Genomic DNA, 16850 nt, shown 5'->3' with positions numbered 1-16850 from the left:
TGAATTAGGCCAAGTTAAATGCAGCAAGAGATAGAGGTAGACAGATTTAGTGGCAAAAAAACATAGCAATGTAAGGTAGAGAGAGAGCAGAATGAGAAATGTATAGCAAAATGGGTCATGTAAAGAGAGTAACAGGGAAGAGAGAAAGGTGGAGAGAGGGGTGAAGGATAGAAAGAGAAATGTGTAGAGTGAAAAGAGGAAGCTAAAAGGCATATGTGTAATATAGAAAGAGGTGGGGTCTGAACAGAGGTAGAGGATTTGAGAGAAAGAGAGATCTAAAAAGAAAGAAGTTGACAGTGATAATTGAGGTAAAGGGGAGAGTTGAAATGGAGAAAGAGGAACTGAGAGAAAGATTTGCTTGTGTGTGTGAGGGAGAGCGAGAGAGGATTTGGGGATAGAGAAAAGGGTACAGGCAGAGAAACAGGGGTAGCCCGAAAAAAGCAAGATATTTAGAGAGGTGAATGAAAGGGAACAAAGGCAGGACAAGAGAAAGGGAGGTGAAGTAGAGAACTAATGTTGAGGTAAATGCAGAGGTTTGCTCATGAAACAGAGGTTGGGTAGAGGGAGGTGAGGTACTGAGGGAGATTTGAAGTAAAGAGAATTTAGTTAAAGAGGTGAGAAGTGATGCAGAGAAACGGGTGAGAGAGATGGAGAGAGCTAGGGTAGCATAGACATGGAGAGTGGTGAGATAAAGACAGAAATGAGGTTGTGTGAGAAGTGAAGCATATGAAAGGGAAATACAAGGAGGTCAGAAATTAGGAGTGAGGTACAGATTAAGACAGAGGGATGAGGTAGAGTGTGTTGAGCAGGAGTAAGGGGCCAAGAATCATAGTTATAGATGTTGGCACAGTGAGTGATATAAGAGAGGGGCAGCGTCATGAGAGAGAGGTAGAGAAAGATGAAGCTGAGGGAGGTAAATTGGGTATGTTAAGAGAGGTGGGGTGAGCAAGGGTTGGGTAGAGAGAGTTTACATAGAGCAGAAGAAGCTACACAGGGAAGTGGAGGGCTAAGGTAGAAGAGGTGAGGTGAAGTACAGCGAGAGAAAGGAAACAGAAAGATTATTTTTCAGTTTAATTACCACCAACTGCCTGAGAGGTTTGAGGCCGGGCAGACCGGTCATGCACTCTAATTATTTATTACTTATTATTTTTAGTGAAACCCAGCACAAAGGGGAGAAAGCAGCGCAGAGCCATATATGGCTTGCTGTCGGTCACTACCCGTTCAATAGCGCAGAAAAAGCTTGCTAGGGCCATGCACAACTTTTACACCATGGTGTAGAGTCGTATGCATGCTGTCTAGCATAGGATTTGTACTGGATGCATACCCTCCCAGTACAAAATCCTATGCTGGATGAATTCTTAAGCGTTCCACACATTAATTATGCTGTAGACTGCAGCACACATGCAGTTTGTGGGCTGTTTAGAGAAATGAAAACATTTCTCCATGGTAGCGCCAGCTTCAAGAGGTGTTAATTTTTGACACTAGGGGGCATATCATCAACAACCGGCGATAATTATCGCTAAGCGCACTTAGCGCTTGGATAATTATTGCCGGCTAGCGTGGATTTTTATCGCTGATATAGCGTGCTATTAGCAACGCTTATCTCAAAAGCGATAAAAATCCTAGCGCTAACTGCCTAACGTGAGATTACCACTGGAAACCCAGCGATAATCTCACGAAATGTAGCGTTAGCTTGTTGATAGGAACTCACAAACTTAGCCATGATATCCATGATATCCACCTTCCATAGGATATCATGGCTAAGTCAGCCCTGAAGCAGGCGTAAGGAAAGTAGCAATAACACGGCTTATCGCTACTTTTCCTGCCGCTATGCTTCATAGCGTGGGGCTTGATGATAGGAGAAATGTCGCTTAGCGACATTTCTCCTGTCATGTGAGGTCAGGAACGCCCACTTTACATCTCAAAGCTGGGCGTTAAGAATAGGTGCCCTAATGCAAGGTTTCACACGTTAGCGTGACCTTGCTAATTAGGCGATAAAATTATCGCCGCTTTTCGGCCGAAAACGGCCGCAAAAGCGGCGATAATTTTCTAGCGCCGCCTTGTAAATATGCCCCAACGTCTTGTTCGGCTATCTTAGTAGATCGGGCTTCAAGTCATAAACTAAGGGTGCTTGGACTAATCCGCCCATTGCACACCCAAATGATGCCCCACTGACTCAAAGTGGCACAAAGCCGCGCATAGTGCTATGTGAGGTGAATAATTGACACCTTTCCATCGAAAAAATACCTTTTGCGCTGGAAAGTAAATACCTTTGCAAGAATTTGTCCTGCTTGGAGTCACTGTGCATGACTTTGTCCCAGCACAAACCCTTAGTAAATGTGGCCCAAAGTTTCTGTTAAGCATGCTCGGCAGCCAAATGAGAAAAATAACTTTGTTTTTATGAGCAACCTTATTATGTCAGAAATGTCGACTGTCCAACCCGATATGAACCAGCACTGTCCATCGCTACCGGCGCAAACCACTATTCACGTGGGCACGCCACACATTACTGGTATTTCTAAACAACATATTTTTGGGGCTTCCCAACCTAAAAGTGCTATGAGTGGTAAAAATTGTATTTTACTTACGTGGGATATTGATGGGCTGACATGTCCCCGAAGAAGGATTACACTGGTACAGCAGACCTGTTTCATTGGCACCTCTTTTCTGAAATGGGGCGCTAACGATGACCCTGAGAAAAAGAACAGGGAAGTTATGTAATTTCACAAGCAATGAAGTCACATTTTTCCCTTCCTAAGGGGATATCATATTCCACAAGGTGCAGGTGAGAGAGCTTACCTTTTTGTGTGAGTATTTTAGATGTTACACTTCAGTGAGACTTTACCTAGCTTTGACTCTGCAGCGTAGTCAAGGAGAAGGTCACATTGGTATAACAAAAACACAGGAAGCATACCCCGAGGGCTTGCTGCACTTAACAAATGTTTGTTTATAATTTCACATTACCACTGTGTCTCTTCATAAAATCGTGAAACACAAAATTCTTCAGAATTTCTAATTTTTGCATAATTATCAACAACAAGAGGTTCCCACAGAAAACATTTATCTAAGGGATACTGTTGCATTAAAAATGTCACGCAAAATACCGGCAATCCATATTTTGTGCTACAGGTGTAATTACAAAATATTTTCATGAAATTGTTCACGCAATTTTGCGAATAGTAGTTTAAAACAGAGGGGTGCCCCTTCCTCGCAGATATACATATCGTTGGCCCATGCATTACAGAACTTTCGGTCTCTCCTATTATCGTAAACTATGTGACCCCATCCCGCCTCCTGCTGTTCTTCCTTGCATTTGGAGAGCAGCAGGGGGAACTATGATGCAAGAGTTTATGTGTCAATTTGCGCCTGATGTGTATATGCATTGCTTTTTATGTTTCAGATATGAATGTCCTTTGGAAGTGACTATTTCCACAGACCACTCTTTGGTGGTCTGTGGGTAGTGCTGGATTGCCGAGCCAACGTTGTAAGGTGCTTCCTGAAGCAGCTGTGAAGGCTCTGGGAACAGAGAGTTTGACACCAGACTTTAGCAGCCACATTCACTTGCCTCATGCCCACACATGAGCATACTTCCTGGGTGGGGCACATGGAAATCAAAATCGGTCCATCAAAGCAGTCCTACAAAGGAGCCCCACACAGCAGGGGCTAGCAAATCCAGTGACTTGAGTGTTGTACCAGGAACTTTCATTGCTTTGTCATGGCAGCCCATACATCTCTGAAAGCAGCACCCTAGTCTGAGAACCCACCAGGATCATGAGAAAGTAGCATAATGGCTAGTCTTGTCCTACATATGGGGTCAAACAGTTCTCCAGGAAATTCCTATCAGATAGGTCTTTTCTTTATAGTTGTTGGAAATAAAGCATAAAACATCCAATTCATACAGGTATGGATATATGAGGAGGATGCTTCCTCGTAGAAGGGGTTTTGAACCTGAAGGCAGTAGAGTGAGTTTGGCATTATGAGCAAGCAAGGAAAGAAGAGGCATCTTTCTAGAGGGGTCCTCCTCGTCTCCAGGGCACATCCTCTCTCGGTCTGTAGCTTCAGAGGAAGCACCCTAATCATTGAGGAGAAGATGCAACATTATAACAGCAGATATTTGTCAAGATGGATCAGCAGGAGGTGCTCCCTCATTTGGGGAGGAACCTGGGCTCTGGTGATATTAAGTAGCCTTGTACCTTTGATGGGGGTCAGATTGTATCAATACGTAGCCACTGTGTGTCTTGTTTATCATTTGTTGAGTCCGAAGAGAAGGTCATATGAAAATGACAAGAACAGGCCCAGAATGCAATTTGACGTTTCCTTAGCAGGATGTACCCGATTTAAGGTTCCGATTTCTACTGGTATCTGATTTTCTCTTCATATGTCCACCAACAGTAGCAGTAACAATGACCATAGCACAGGTTCATTGGTTGTTGAGGACAATTGCCAATTTGAAGGGTGAATTCAGCTACTTCATGCCATCTGGCCGGAGTCTATTATTGACCAATTGTTTCAGAAAGTGTGTGTCTGTCTGTGTGTGTGTCTGTGTGTGTGTGTGTGTGCGTGTGTATGTGTGTGTGTATGTTTGTGTGTGATTGTGTGTCAGCATCATGTCTCCTCTGTAGAGTTTTGAAGCTCCTCTGAAATCAGCCATCTTGTGACTCTGAGTGCAAGTGAGCAACAAATGGTTGCCACGTACTACCAAACAAGTCTATGGCTTCATCCACAAGGAATGCATCTTCATCCAACACACTACAAGTCCACAACTTGATCCACAACATATAGAGTTTGGACCTTATTCTACCGCCCACTACATAATAAATAGAATATGGCTCATCACTTTATACATTGGCCAGCCACTGGCAGGGCAAGTGTGGAATAAAGTATGGTATTTGCATTCAAGCAGTGTCCTTACTAACACACCCACAGCCATCTTCCCCACCTCAACACTGTAGTATCTCAAGCAAAGTAGGGCAGAAGCAATAATAATTTAGCAAAACCAAGCAACACTTGCATAAGTCTTTTCAAAATATTATCATTATGACAAGCACACTCTCCAACTGAACATGCATTAGTTTGAGAAATATCGTCCAGCTCCCAGATGGAGACACCTTCAGAAGATACAAGTTATTAAGTAATTGACAGGTGAGCAAAATACTGCATAAAATGTATGCATTGCTTACAAATAAAGATAGGCTAGACATTGTCAAATTAGAGACTTTATGTCCATTGTCAGCTACACACAGTGGGATAGACATTGTGAATCAACGACCGAGCGGGCAAGAATACCTACCAAAGAAATGTATAGCCCATGGTGGCAATATAATATATCTTCTACAAACAAATTGTTTCTCTGCTTATGCATTCGGATTTTGAAGAACAAAACCCATCCTAAAACATTCTTTTCAGGAAGTTCCCAAGGATTCACAACCCAGGTCTGCATAGAGCCTACCTGAGTGCATTTAAAGAAATGGCTCTTGAATGGTGCATGTTAGTTGTACAAGATCATACACACGAAATTATATACTCACTGAAGCCCACATAACATTAGAGGTCACAATGATGCTACCACTTTTATATAATGATTTTCACATAATGGCTTACATGGTCTTAAAGGAAGGCCAAAGACTTCATTCATTTTCAGTCCTAATTGTCTATGGTATACCATATGGGTTTGTTCCTCATGTACCACATGTTGCTTCCTAGTTAGATTATTTAAGTCAAGTGCTATACCACCCTGGCAGGGATCTGGAACATGTTATATAAGAATATTTCAATAAATATTAGGCCTGGGCAAAATTTCCGTTCCGTTCGCGGAATTTGCGATAATTTGGCATTTCCGCGTTCCGCGGAGAGCGCGGAAATGTAAAAATTTCCGCATTCCGCAGCTTTGCGATAATTTGGTTCTTGCTCGCGCTGTAAAATAATACATTCTCGCGCGCGCGCGATCGCCTTACCTGAATCCCCGCGTTCGCCGACAAGTTTTCCCGATCCGGTCGCGTTCTCCATGAGATGTTGTATTGTTTTAGCCATTTGCGCTGTCTCACGACAGTTCGCGTCCGCAGTGACGACATGCGTCGCGCGATCACGTCTTTTTTCTCGCGATCATGCACCGCGAGACAACTGAAAACAAGATGGCCGCGCCCGCAAGCAACCACATGGGTAAGTTGGCGACCCGCAACCATGCAGAAAATCTCGCGAACATGCCGGAAAACAACTTCCGCATCTTCGCAATATTTCCGCTTGTTTGCGGAGATTTTTAACATTTTCGCGATAATTTGCGAAAGTCGCTTTCGCAAATTCCGCCCACCCCTAATAAATATATAAATACTCTGTACCACTGAGAGCAGGGCCGGACACTGTGAGCCAGTAACATAGTGAAACTGAACATTTTGTATTGATGCATCGTGCCTTGAACAGATGTACACACTAAATTGTGTTACTTAGGGTAGCATGTAAGCATTTCTAGACAAGTACACTCAGAGAGAGCTGCAAGAGCCTGAACTTCTTTCAGTACATAACTGGGAGAGACATACTGGGCACTAGTGTAAGAGTCAAGTAATATGATGCAGACACTGAAAGTAGTACAGGAGGTTCAATTCATTGACGAGGCACAAGTATCTAAGTGGGTTCTCCATTAGGGCCTCCCTCACTTTATCACTGCCTTATGACAGGCTAATCAGTACGGTCAAGGACTAACATAAGCATTGTCCTGAATCTTGAAATCTGATACTTAACCCAACATTTCTCTCTGTCTGCCTTTGTATCACTGTCTCTTTCGCTCCTTTTATTCTCTCTCTCTACTCATATCCTCCTTTCCCTCCCTCAACATTCGCAGTCACACCTCACACTTCACAGCAGTGTTTCAGCATCAGTGACGCACAAGACGATCAACATCATGGGTCAGAGTCGGTTGTATGACAGAGGCACTCATGACTGGACCACGCGTGCCTCTACAACACCGTCCTAACCATCAATGAGTCTAAACCATGCATTACTTTACTACGCTCTCTTTTATCATACATGCCTTTACCACACAATTTTGCGGTGAAGGTATGATTGGTATAGGGATATGCGTGGTAAAGATTGCCACTACCCCAACCTCCACCTCCCCGCCCTAAGCCCTAAAATCTTATCGCATTACCTCGCTCCCTCGCCCTGAGGCCTAAACCCTAACCCACCCTGCCCTTAAAACTACCCCTTCCCCTCCCCTTGGCCTGAGGCCTTTAACCATGCCCCCTACCAAAAACTATCCCACCCCCAAGCCCCTGCCCTGAGCCCTAAATCTTACCCTGTCACTGTCCTTAAAACTACCCCTACCCCTTTCACCGCCCTGAGGCATAAAACCCTGTCCCATTATCAAACCTACAACAAACCCCCCTGCCCTGAGCCCTAAAACTGAGCCCTACCCCTAAATATTCATACCCCAAACCCACCCCAGCCCCACTTATCTGTCCGTGTCCGGAGCTTTCTGTTATAATGCTTTGGCACTTCCTGTTATAAGGGTTCAGCACTTGTGGGGGGGGGGGGCAGCAGTTAAGGAGTAAAGTTCCCTTCCTTCGCTGAAAGGCCTTACGTATTTTAAAATATTGGCAACAGTATTGTATAGATTCAGGTCACTTGTTAAGGACAGTTGTTAGACACGGGATCCCTGGTTGGCTGAGGCAGCTACCTTAGGCCAAGTAGGGACACATGTTCCAAAGTTAGGGAAAGGAAGGTCACCTTTTTAGATAGCCCCGCTCAACCCCTCAGTAGCTTGGCACGAGCAGTCAGGCTTATCTTCAAGGCAAATGTGTAAAGTATTCGCAACCACGCTCACAATAATCCAATGATGACACCACAAATAGACTCCACACGAGTTTTATAAAAACGAGTTTAAACTTTATGTAGAAAGATATACGATAAGACCACACGATATAAAACCAACATATGAGGTTGTGTAATATTTCTCCTGGCCGGTTGTTGGGTCAGCCAGCCCTTGTAAGTTCTGGAGATATCAATGGGCAGTTCTAAAAAATTCTCATGTACTCCTAAAATCATGTCATACAGTTCGTAATGCTAGAATCAGGCACTTTTGTAATGTAAAAATACTTTAATGCGTAACATAGCAATCCGACACTCTGCAATGAAAATAATGCAATGCGTAACGCAACAATCAGGCACTTTGCAAGGTAAAATAATGTGATGCGTAATACAACCACCAGATATGTCGTTCTGCTAAAATAAGGCAATGCGTAATACACTAATCAGGTAATTCGTTATGCAGGGATAATGCAATGCGCAACACGCTAATCAGGTAGTTCCTTATGCAGAAACAAGGCAATACGTAATTCGAAAATCAAGTAGTTTGTTATGCAGTGAAAATGCCATGCGTCATACACTAATCAGGTTGTTCGTTATGCAGGAATAATGCAATGCGTAATACTCTAATCAGGTACTCCGTTATGCAGAAATGATGCAATGTGTAATAAGAAAGTCAGGTACTCCATTCCGCAGAAATGGAATAATGCGCAGTACACCCAGGCCCCGATCACCGGGCCTTACGCGGTCTCTCTGCCTATCCTTCTGACTTGCAGTCAGCCTCTCACAGTTGCCCCTAACACGGTACCATGTAATCCAAAAGTGCAGCTTCGCACTCCGGCCCATTTACAGTCACTCCCTTGGCAATACAGGCCACGATACGAGCCGAAGCAGAGGCTCGCGTCGCCAACACAAGAGATAGGCCGAGAGCGTCTCCCTCTGAGCCCGTGCCCCGCCCCAGGAGTCAACACACGTTACCTGGGGGGCGCTAACCCACTCTCCTCTCCTTGTCCAGCGGCTGGGCCTCCAATGCAGCTTTGTGAAATGGCAACGGCAGCTCGGGCCGGCAACTCAGCTCCTCCGGGACTGCCTGTCCGGGCCGCTTCAGTTTCAAATATCTTAGGCTGCCACAAAGCACACGCACAGAGCGTCGCTGAGTCTTTCTTATGCTTTCGGTACACGATCACTGGGCACTCCACACACAAGTCTCAGGCTACACAAAGATCACGCGCACTGCGTTGCTGAGACTCACTTTACTCCGGTGCACACGATAACAAGGCAAATCCTCACAAAGGCCTCACGGTGCACAACGTACCCGCACACAGCGGCGTTGAGATTCACTTGGATTCCGGTGCACACGATAACAAAACAAATCCTCACGAAGGTCTCACGGTGCACAATGCACCCGCACACAGCAGCGTTGAGACTCACTTGAATGCCGGTGCACATTATAACAAGGCAAATCCTCACGAAGGTCTCACGGTGAACGCACCCGCACACAGCGGCATTGAGACTCACTTGGATTCCGGTGCACACGATCACTGGACAATCCTCACAAAGGGGTTCAGGCTGCACAAAGCACATGCACACCGCATCGCTGATCCTTGCTTGGACTCCAGGTGTCCACGATCACAGGGCACGCCTTACGAGGGTTTCCGGCTGCAACAAGCATGCACACACAGTGACGCTGAGACTCTACTGGAAACTTTTATGTTCCGGTGTTTCCGAACAGGGAGCCAGCTCACCTCAGGCCTTTGGGGATAAGTTACTTCACGACACAGCACAAAGCAAAGTCCTTCAAGCAAGGGGACACAGCACACAGCAAAGTCCCTTTTGCCTTTCCTTAGTTTAAACAACAAACTGCAGGCCAGCCCCAGAACACACAGCAAGGGCAGTCCTATCCTTCAGTCTCTTCAGTTGTTTCTTCTTTGGCAAAGGTCCTCTTGACCACAAAGTAGCTCCAGTCTTGTTCACACTTGATCAAGCCATTCTCCAAAGTTCAGGGGCTTCAGCTCTCATAGTTATACCCCTCAATGGCTTTGAAGTCTTTGTGCCTCAGGGGGCACTGACCCCTGTTTAAACCAGTTCTGGGTGCCTCCCTGCCAGTGACACCTCGCTTCCTTTGATTAGTGGGGGGGTCAGGATTCTCAATCACTCAGCAGGAGTTGAGCCAATTGTTTTATGCCGGCAACCCAGGCCTCTTCACGTCTAGGGGCTTCCCCGCTCCTACACTCCAGATGCAGGTCAGACTGTTGCTGTTTCACCTCCTACCCTGGGTCAAGACATTCCCCAGATCCTATCGCTTTTAAATCCAGACAGTCAATCCACAGCCAGGCAGAGACACATAGAAATGTTAGAGCACAAAAACTCAGCCACTTCTAAAAGTGTGGCTTCTGAACACACAATGCAAAAACCACCTTCATAAAAAGATGAGTTATTACATTGTGAGTACAGGCATACTAAACTTCACCTTTCCATCTTAAGCCTTTGGGACGATAGGCTGGAAAACATATTACACAGCCTTCCCATTCTGTCATATGGGCAAGATGGCCTTTCAACAGTGAAATAGGAAATGGAGATAATTTCACTGTCAGGACATGACACACACCTTAGTACATGTCCTACCTTTCACATGCACTACACCCTGTCCAGGGGGGACCCTAGACCTACCATAAGGGTGTCTGATGTGCCTAGAAAGGGAAGGGTAAGGTCTGGCAAGTGAGTGCACTTGACAGAACAACATGGCAGTTGAACAAACTGCGTTCAGGCCCTGCAATGGCAGGCCTGAGTTCCCTTTTTCAGGCTACTTGTGTGTGTAGCACAAATAGTGCTGCAGGCCCACTTGTAGCATTTGCATTACCAGCCCTGGCACACATAGTGCACTTTACTAGGGTCTTTACTAGTAAGGCAAACATACCAATCATGGACAACCAATTACCATTATACTTTATACAGGGAGCACTTGCACTTTGACACTGTTTAGCAGTGGCAAAGTGTCCAAAGCATCTAAGTTGGCAGCACCATGTCAGAAAAAAGGTCTAGGGGCAAAGCAAAAAGTTTAGGGACTTTAGCCAAAAAGGGCCAAGTCCTACACCAGTGATGAAGTAGAGTCGTAATGATTACCAGTAAGTTACAACGGCATCACCAGTGCCATATCTGTGCAAGTGGTTTGAGGTGGCTAGCATCACCTATTTTTTCGGGGACTTGAGACCAGATGTCTCAAAAAGATTTCACGCTCACAGACTTTTGTATGACCAGTATCTGATTTTATGAACTGAATTATGTACTATTGAGTTGGGTCATAAAATCCCTAATCGCACGGGGTTGCAGAAGAGCTTGCATGATGAATAATAATCAGATAGGTTCCAATTTGAGATCCGCCCTACAATTGACTACTAATGCAGGGATGGCGGTATGCAAGGGACAGCTGACCACCATCCCTGTGTTTGCATTTTCAAAGAAAATGTTTCTTTTCTTAAGCACCCGCTGTTCCTCAAAGGAACCAGTGCTCCTTTTCTGACTGTAAAATATTGGGGAGAGCAGGCAATGGTGCCTCAGTCCACTATCAATTACCCTTGAGGATGCCACCACGATTAACAACATATCCACTATTCTTTGCAAAGCAGTTACCACATCCTATAAGATTTCAGAAACTGATTAGTGGTTTTTGACTGAAGCTGCAGTCACAAACCACTGACGCATTGCATACTGAGCAGCAATTTGAAAGGGACAGCACCCCTTCCAAACTGTGATTCGGTATGGGTCCCGAAACTCATTTTCCGACTCATACAATGGGGTATGTATTAGGGGTGGGCGGAATTTGCGAAATGAACTTTCGCAAATTATCGCGAAAATGTTTAAAATTATCGCAAACAAGCGGAAATATCGCAAAGATGCGGAAGTTTTTTTCCGGCATGTTCGCGAGATTTTCTGCATGGTTGCGGGTCGCCAACTTACCCATGTGGTTGCTTGCGGGCGCGGTCATCTTGTTTTGAGTTGTCTCGCGGTGCATGATCGCGAGAAGAAAGACGTGATCGCGCGACGCATGACGTCACTGCGGGCGCGAACTGTCGCGAGACAGCGCAAATGGCTAAAAACAGTACAACATCTCATGGAGAACGCGACCGGATCAAGAAAACTTGTCGGCGAACGCAGGGATTCAGGTAAGGCGATCGCGCGCGCGCGAGAATGTATTATTTTACAGCGCGAGCAAGAAACAAATTATCGCCAAGCTGCGGAAACCGGAATTTTTGACATTTTCGCGCTCTCCGCGGAACGCGAAAATGTCAAATTATCACAATTTCCGCAAACGGAACGAAATTTTCGCCCAGGCCTAGTATGTATATTATTAAAACGGATTTAGGATTTGCAAAGCTAGTGATTTTCTCAAAATCCTTTAATACATCTAGCCCTGGGGAGAGGAGGTCCATCAGACTCTGGACCAGAGAAAGAGAGCGAAATGAAGAGAAGGGAGAAAAAAGGAGGAGGAGAAAGATAAGAAAACAGAGGTCGAATCAAACAGTAGGCAGCCCTGGTATTAAGCAACTCTAGCAAAATGTCGGCCCTGACAGAGGCAGACTCCACTGAACTTTGTGATGCTTTCTCCCAAATTGCTTCGGGGTTGGAGATGATCTGTTTTGCTGTCAAAAAGGAAAACACTCCTTATGAAAGCTGAACAATTAACACAACCGCCATTCTCACTGACTAGACCAACTGAGCCTGATAAGGAGATGTCATCTGTTTCCCTTAGCAACATAAAACGTTTTTCATTAGCAGACGCACAAAAAATAAACTAAAAACAAAGAGAATAGATGAGTTGTTTCCTGATGCAAGTAAAAGGATGTACATGATTCTTCTCCACACTGCGCTAGAATGGGGACTTGGGAGGGAGCTGACATAGGAGGTCTCCACCCCCTCCACCTCCCCCCCGGGTTATTTTGGTACAGCTGTGGGGAAGGAGAAATATTGGGTGGTAGGTTTTGGGGGCGGCGGGTAGGGATAGGATTGGGCGCTTTGAGCTAAGCCCACCATTTCAGAGTGAGGCAGCATTGTGGCTGGTGGCCCAAAGTGGGACAAGTTTGTTTTTCTCACCCCTATACTATGTGGAGAGGAGACACAATTTGGGGCTGTCCACTGTAGAAGAGGTGCATCCAGGGTACAAATGTATGGGGGCTTGTGCTTTTGCGGCTGGTCTGACGTCAGGTTTTCTCAGAGTTTGAAGAACTTTGCTGTGTTGGGGTGGGGGGATTTATTTTGAACAGATGGGGAGAAGAAGTTTAAATTGCAGAAGCCAGGAAGGCAAAGGTTACAGTTGAGTAGTTAATAGTTTTAGGTAGGCTACGATACAAATGTAGATCGGGGGACATTTCAGAGTGGGAGGGTAGGGTAGAGTTAGGATGTTTGATGCATAGTGAGGCCGGATGTTTGTAAGGCGGTTCACCTAGGAATAGTTGCATGTTGTTATTGTGCACGTGGTTCATTAAAGAGGCCATATCCACACTACAATTTGTCTTGGTCATCCACGGTACCCTCTGGCTAAATATACCTTTTGTTGAGAAGTTTGTTTCCCCTCGTGGGTGGATGCTTTGCATCACAGTTTTGTAAAAATCATATGATCCTTTACCAGAGATTAAATAAAGCACAAGCTGACGTGTGAGAGATGAGGAAGGATGTGTGTCATGGTGACTTGGCGGGATAGCGCAATGTATCAACTTCAGCTTTTGGAATGGGTCCCAGACAGATTTGTCTGTGGCTGTCTCCTTTATGGTACAGAGGAGTTAAAAATATAATGAAGTTACCCTCAGTGGCAAGGGTATTGCCTTGTATGGTATACGTTGTATTTCACTGTAAAGGCCGAAGAACTGACCAGTTTCTATGGTATTAATATTCTTGTTCATTGGGGATTGGACAAAGACTGGATTTCACGTGGCACAGATTAGCAAAAAATAAAGAAATGAAAAGTGCCCTTTGAAGCTACCAGTACCTCATATTGAAACAACAATTTCAATTGGGAACGTTTTTGTCTCCTAAACAAATTGGCATAAGATGCCCATTGTGAGTAGGCTGGTGCACAGCACAGTAATTAATACCATGTCCCTCAGGAATTACTGATACTGTGGGCAACATTTTCACCTGGGGTGCAATTATTCCCCATTAAGATGCGGGAGCTGGGTATCCCACAGCAACTTCTGCATGGTTTGCCTTTTTTTTGTGCCCAGGCATTTCAACTGATTTTAGCAGGTGAAGTACCTAGGTGAAAAGCTCACAGATACATGGTGAGCGGTAGTTCTCAATGGGGATGATAACTCCAGATACCTGTCACTCAGGAATTACAGGGCACTCCAAGTAAGGCGCTAAGTGAGGTTACAGCTTGTGACCATAAGTATATTGAGTATGCTACTAGTTACTGCTTTATCTAAAAGTACCTTCATCTCCCAGCTGAGGTGTGGTACAGCCACCCCCTTTGTCTGCTGCATGGATTTTCAGACCTGAGAGTACAAAAATGTCCTTAGACCAAATTGTGGGAGGAGCAAAATATGACTGAACAACCAGTGATATACTTCAGTGAAGGGTTTGAGGTGAAGTTTCAATGCAACAACTCCCTTGACCGATGAAAAGTAGCTCATAACAGCTTATCAATAATGTGATATCTGCACGTCTGTGGAGATGTTCAGCTTCTGGCAACTCCCCAAATTCTGTCAACTCATTAAATCTAGTTTACAAATTAAGCACTGGTTATCAAGCCTCTATACGATAATCAGCACAGTAGCTGAGAGGCACAAAGACCCTAGTTCTCAGAGAGTCACAGGTTCTGACACCTTCACTGTTTTAGGTGAGCTGATTCTTGTCAATGAGTAGCAGGCAAGGATCCCTAGAACGGGAACCTTCCTAAGCCTCACGTTAGGACCTGGATCCTTCCTTTAAAAGGACATATGATCGTAAAGTAAGGATGGTAGGACATCGCTGTTCCCTACAGAAGTGTAAGAATTGGAAAAAAGCTTCCAGGATTTAAGGTGGGAAAACTCTTGTTAGGGCTCTTTGTATTTTCACATGGCCAATGTATCGCTTTGAGATTAATCATTGGAGATCATTCACAATGTGATTAGTGATTAACCTGGGATCCTAATTCTTTCATTTTTTGGCATTTTTCTCGTTGGATGGGGGTAGAAACCAAGGTGAATCTCAGATTTTTCTTTCCACCCTTAAGGTAATGCTTTATCCCATTCGGTTTGATTTACTTATTTTTATGCAGGAGTGACCAGCCCATGCCCCCTTAACTTTAACATGTCTCCTGCCCTTTTAGCCGTAACCTTTTCATTATACTGTCTTACCCTTCACTCTTAAAGGGCCATCCTGTTGATGATCTCACAATAGATCTCAAACCCCCACTGACATCATCAAACAAATCAACATTCTGGAAGGGCCTTATGTTGGTGATTGTTAGAGATGCAGGCGTGTCCAAAGAGAACATGTTTTTCTCTACTCTGGATGCCTCCTTTAATATTTACATACACACTTTCTAAATAAATGTAAGCCTTTGTTTTGATCTTCGGCTTTTATTAACGAGATGGTTGTATCTCAAGATAACTGACACAGACAGTCATGTCACCTTTGTTTATAGGTGTTTTCACCTCAAGTATGGGTTTGAGCTCAGATCATAAATAAATCTTAGATCATTTAATGATTTATACAGCACTTTAAGGCAAACAGGGAACATCCATGCATCCAGTGTTGGTAAATATTCGGTCAGTGGGGGTTAAATTACATGCACCTCCAAGATCATGGCTATATAGAGCGTAATCTTCAAAACTGAAAGAAATATTAAAGATTTGCAATAACTTTCCATCGTTCATTGATATTGTATCTGCAAAACTACAGTAAGAACTTCTTAACCATATCCCTACCACCATAGTCCCTAAACCTTTGAAACACGCTTATCATCCTCTCCCAGAAAAAGCAACTGCAGACTAAAAGATTACAGCTAAATACAAACTATCTCGAACCTACTGTATGCAAATGAAATCCTTATGAAAATAATTTAAAAAACAATGTTAGGAGTATGCAAAACAATACAGCCTATCTCATATCCACCAGATATTGTTCCTTTTAGCAGAAGGAAGAGAGAATGCATTAGCAGACATCATGGGCCATGTTACAAAGAGGGGGCGTTTTCCCTATTTGTACCTCGGCGCACCTTCGTTTGGTTGTGTTTCATTAGGTGTCAGCAACAACAATTTCTTGGTTTGTTTGCTGCTTTGTGAGTGATGCACATATTTTTAAAGGTGTTTAGGGCACATTATGTCAGAGGTACTCTGGCATCTAAGGCATGTGATTGGTCGGTGTAATGTCCGATGGTTGATTAATCGACGGTATTCACCTTCACCACACTCTGTTTTAAGCCGATTGCACACATTTCACTGCAAATTGTGCAAGGGCTTGCAGATAAAGTGAGATTGTGATCTTGCTATAAAGTGCCAATTTTCGGAGGAGGATCCAAGATGGCGACCGGGACGGCAGCGTAGGCTCCCAGCTCCGTGAACCTCCACATCCCGCACAGATATCCTGCATGAGATCCTTAGCCTGCGCTACATGCCCGTGTTGGTGGTTGAGAGCGGCAACCGCTCGTGTGATTCTGAAGTTTCTGGCGGCGATACCGCTGGAGAAATGTACATTTGAAGTTTGCGGCCTGTGCAACCCTGGAACCGGGACCTCGGGTGGACAACTTGGCCGGGCGGCAGTTCAACAACAGCGGCCATTGGTGACTGGGTGGAGTCGGAGTACCGGAGCGGCGCGAATATTGGCCTGAATTTCGCTGTGGTCGTTCCTACCACTGAGCGTAGCGGAACGAGTGCATGCCCGGGGTGGCGATTCCAGGATTCTTCGGTGATTGCCTGAGCCCTCGCCAGTGAACTGCTCGGACGCGGCCTGTAACTCGTCCCGATTTACGCGGGCTGCTCCCGGTTTTTCGCGGGCACTTGTCCAGGGGGAGGATGATTGTTACCTGTGACCCCCCACTGGATGCATATTTTGCCTGCCCCCGGAACCCTGTTTAC

The 16850-nt window shown here is 45.0% G+C and overlaps 1 protein-coding gene across 1 annotated transcript in view; it reads right to left on the bottom strand.

The window, feature by feature from the left end:
- LOC146811598 (integrin alpha-M-like) overlaps positions 1–16850 on the bottom strand; it is a 500127-nt gene that overhangs the window by 415741 nt on the left and 67536 nt on the right. Inside the window, exon 3 of the mRNA XM_085618578.1 lies at positions 2589–2692. Within this exon, the coding sequence (XP_085474704.1) occupies positions 2589–2692 (104 nt within the window). The remainder of the gene's footprint in view (positions 1–2588; positions 2693–16850) is intronic.

The sequence above is a fragment of the Triturus cristatus genome, chromosome 7 (genome assembly GCF_964204655.1).
Source record: "Triturus cristatus chromosome 7, aTriCri1.1, whole genome shotgun sequence".
In the NCBI taxonomy this organism is placed as follows: domain Eukaryota; kingdom Metazoa; phylum Chordata; class Amphibia; order Caudata; family Salamandridae; genus Triturus; species Triturus cristatus.
The sequence above is the reverse complement of the archived record's forward strand: the minus strand, read 5'-3'. Positions and strand labels throughout refer to the sequence as shown.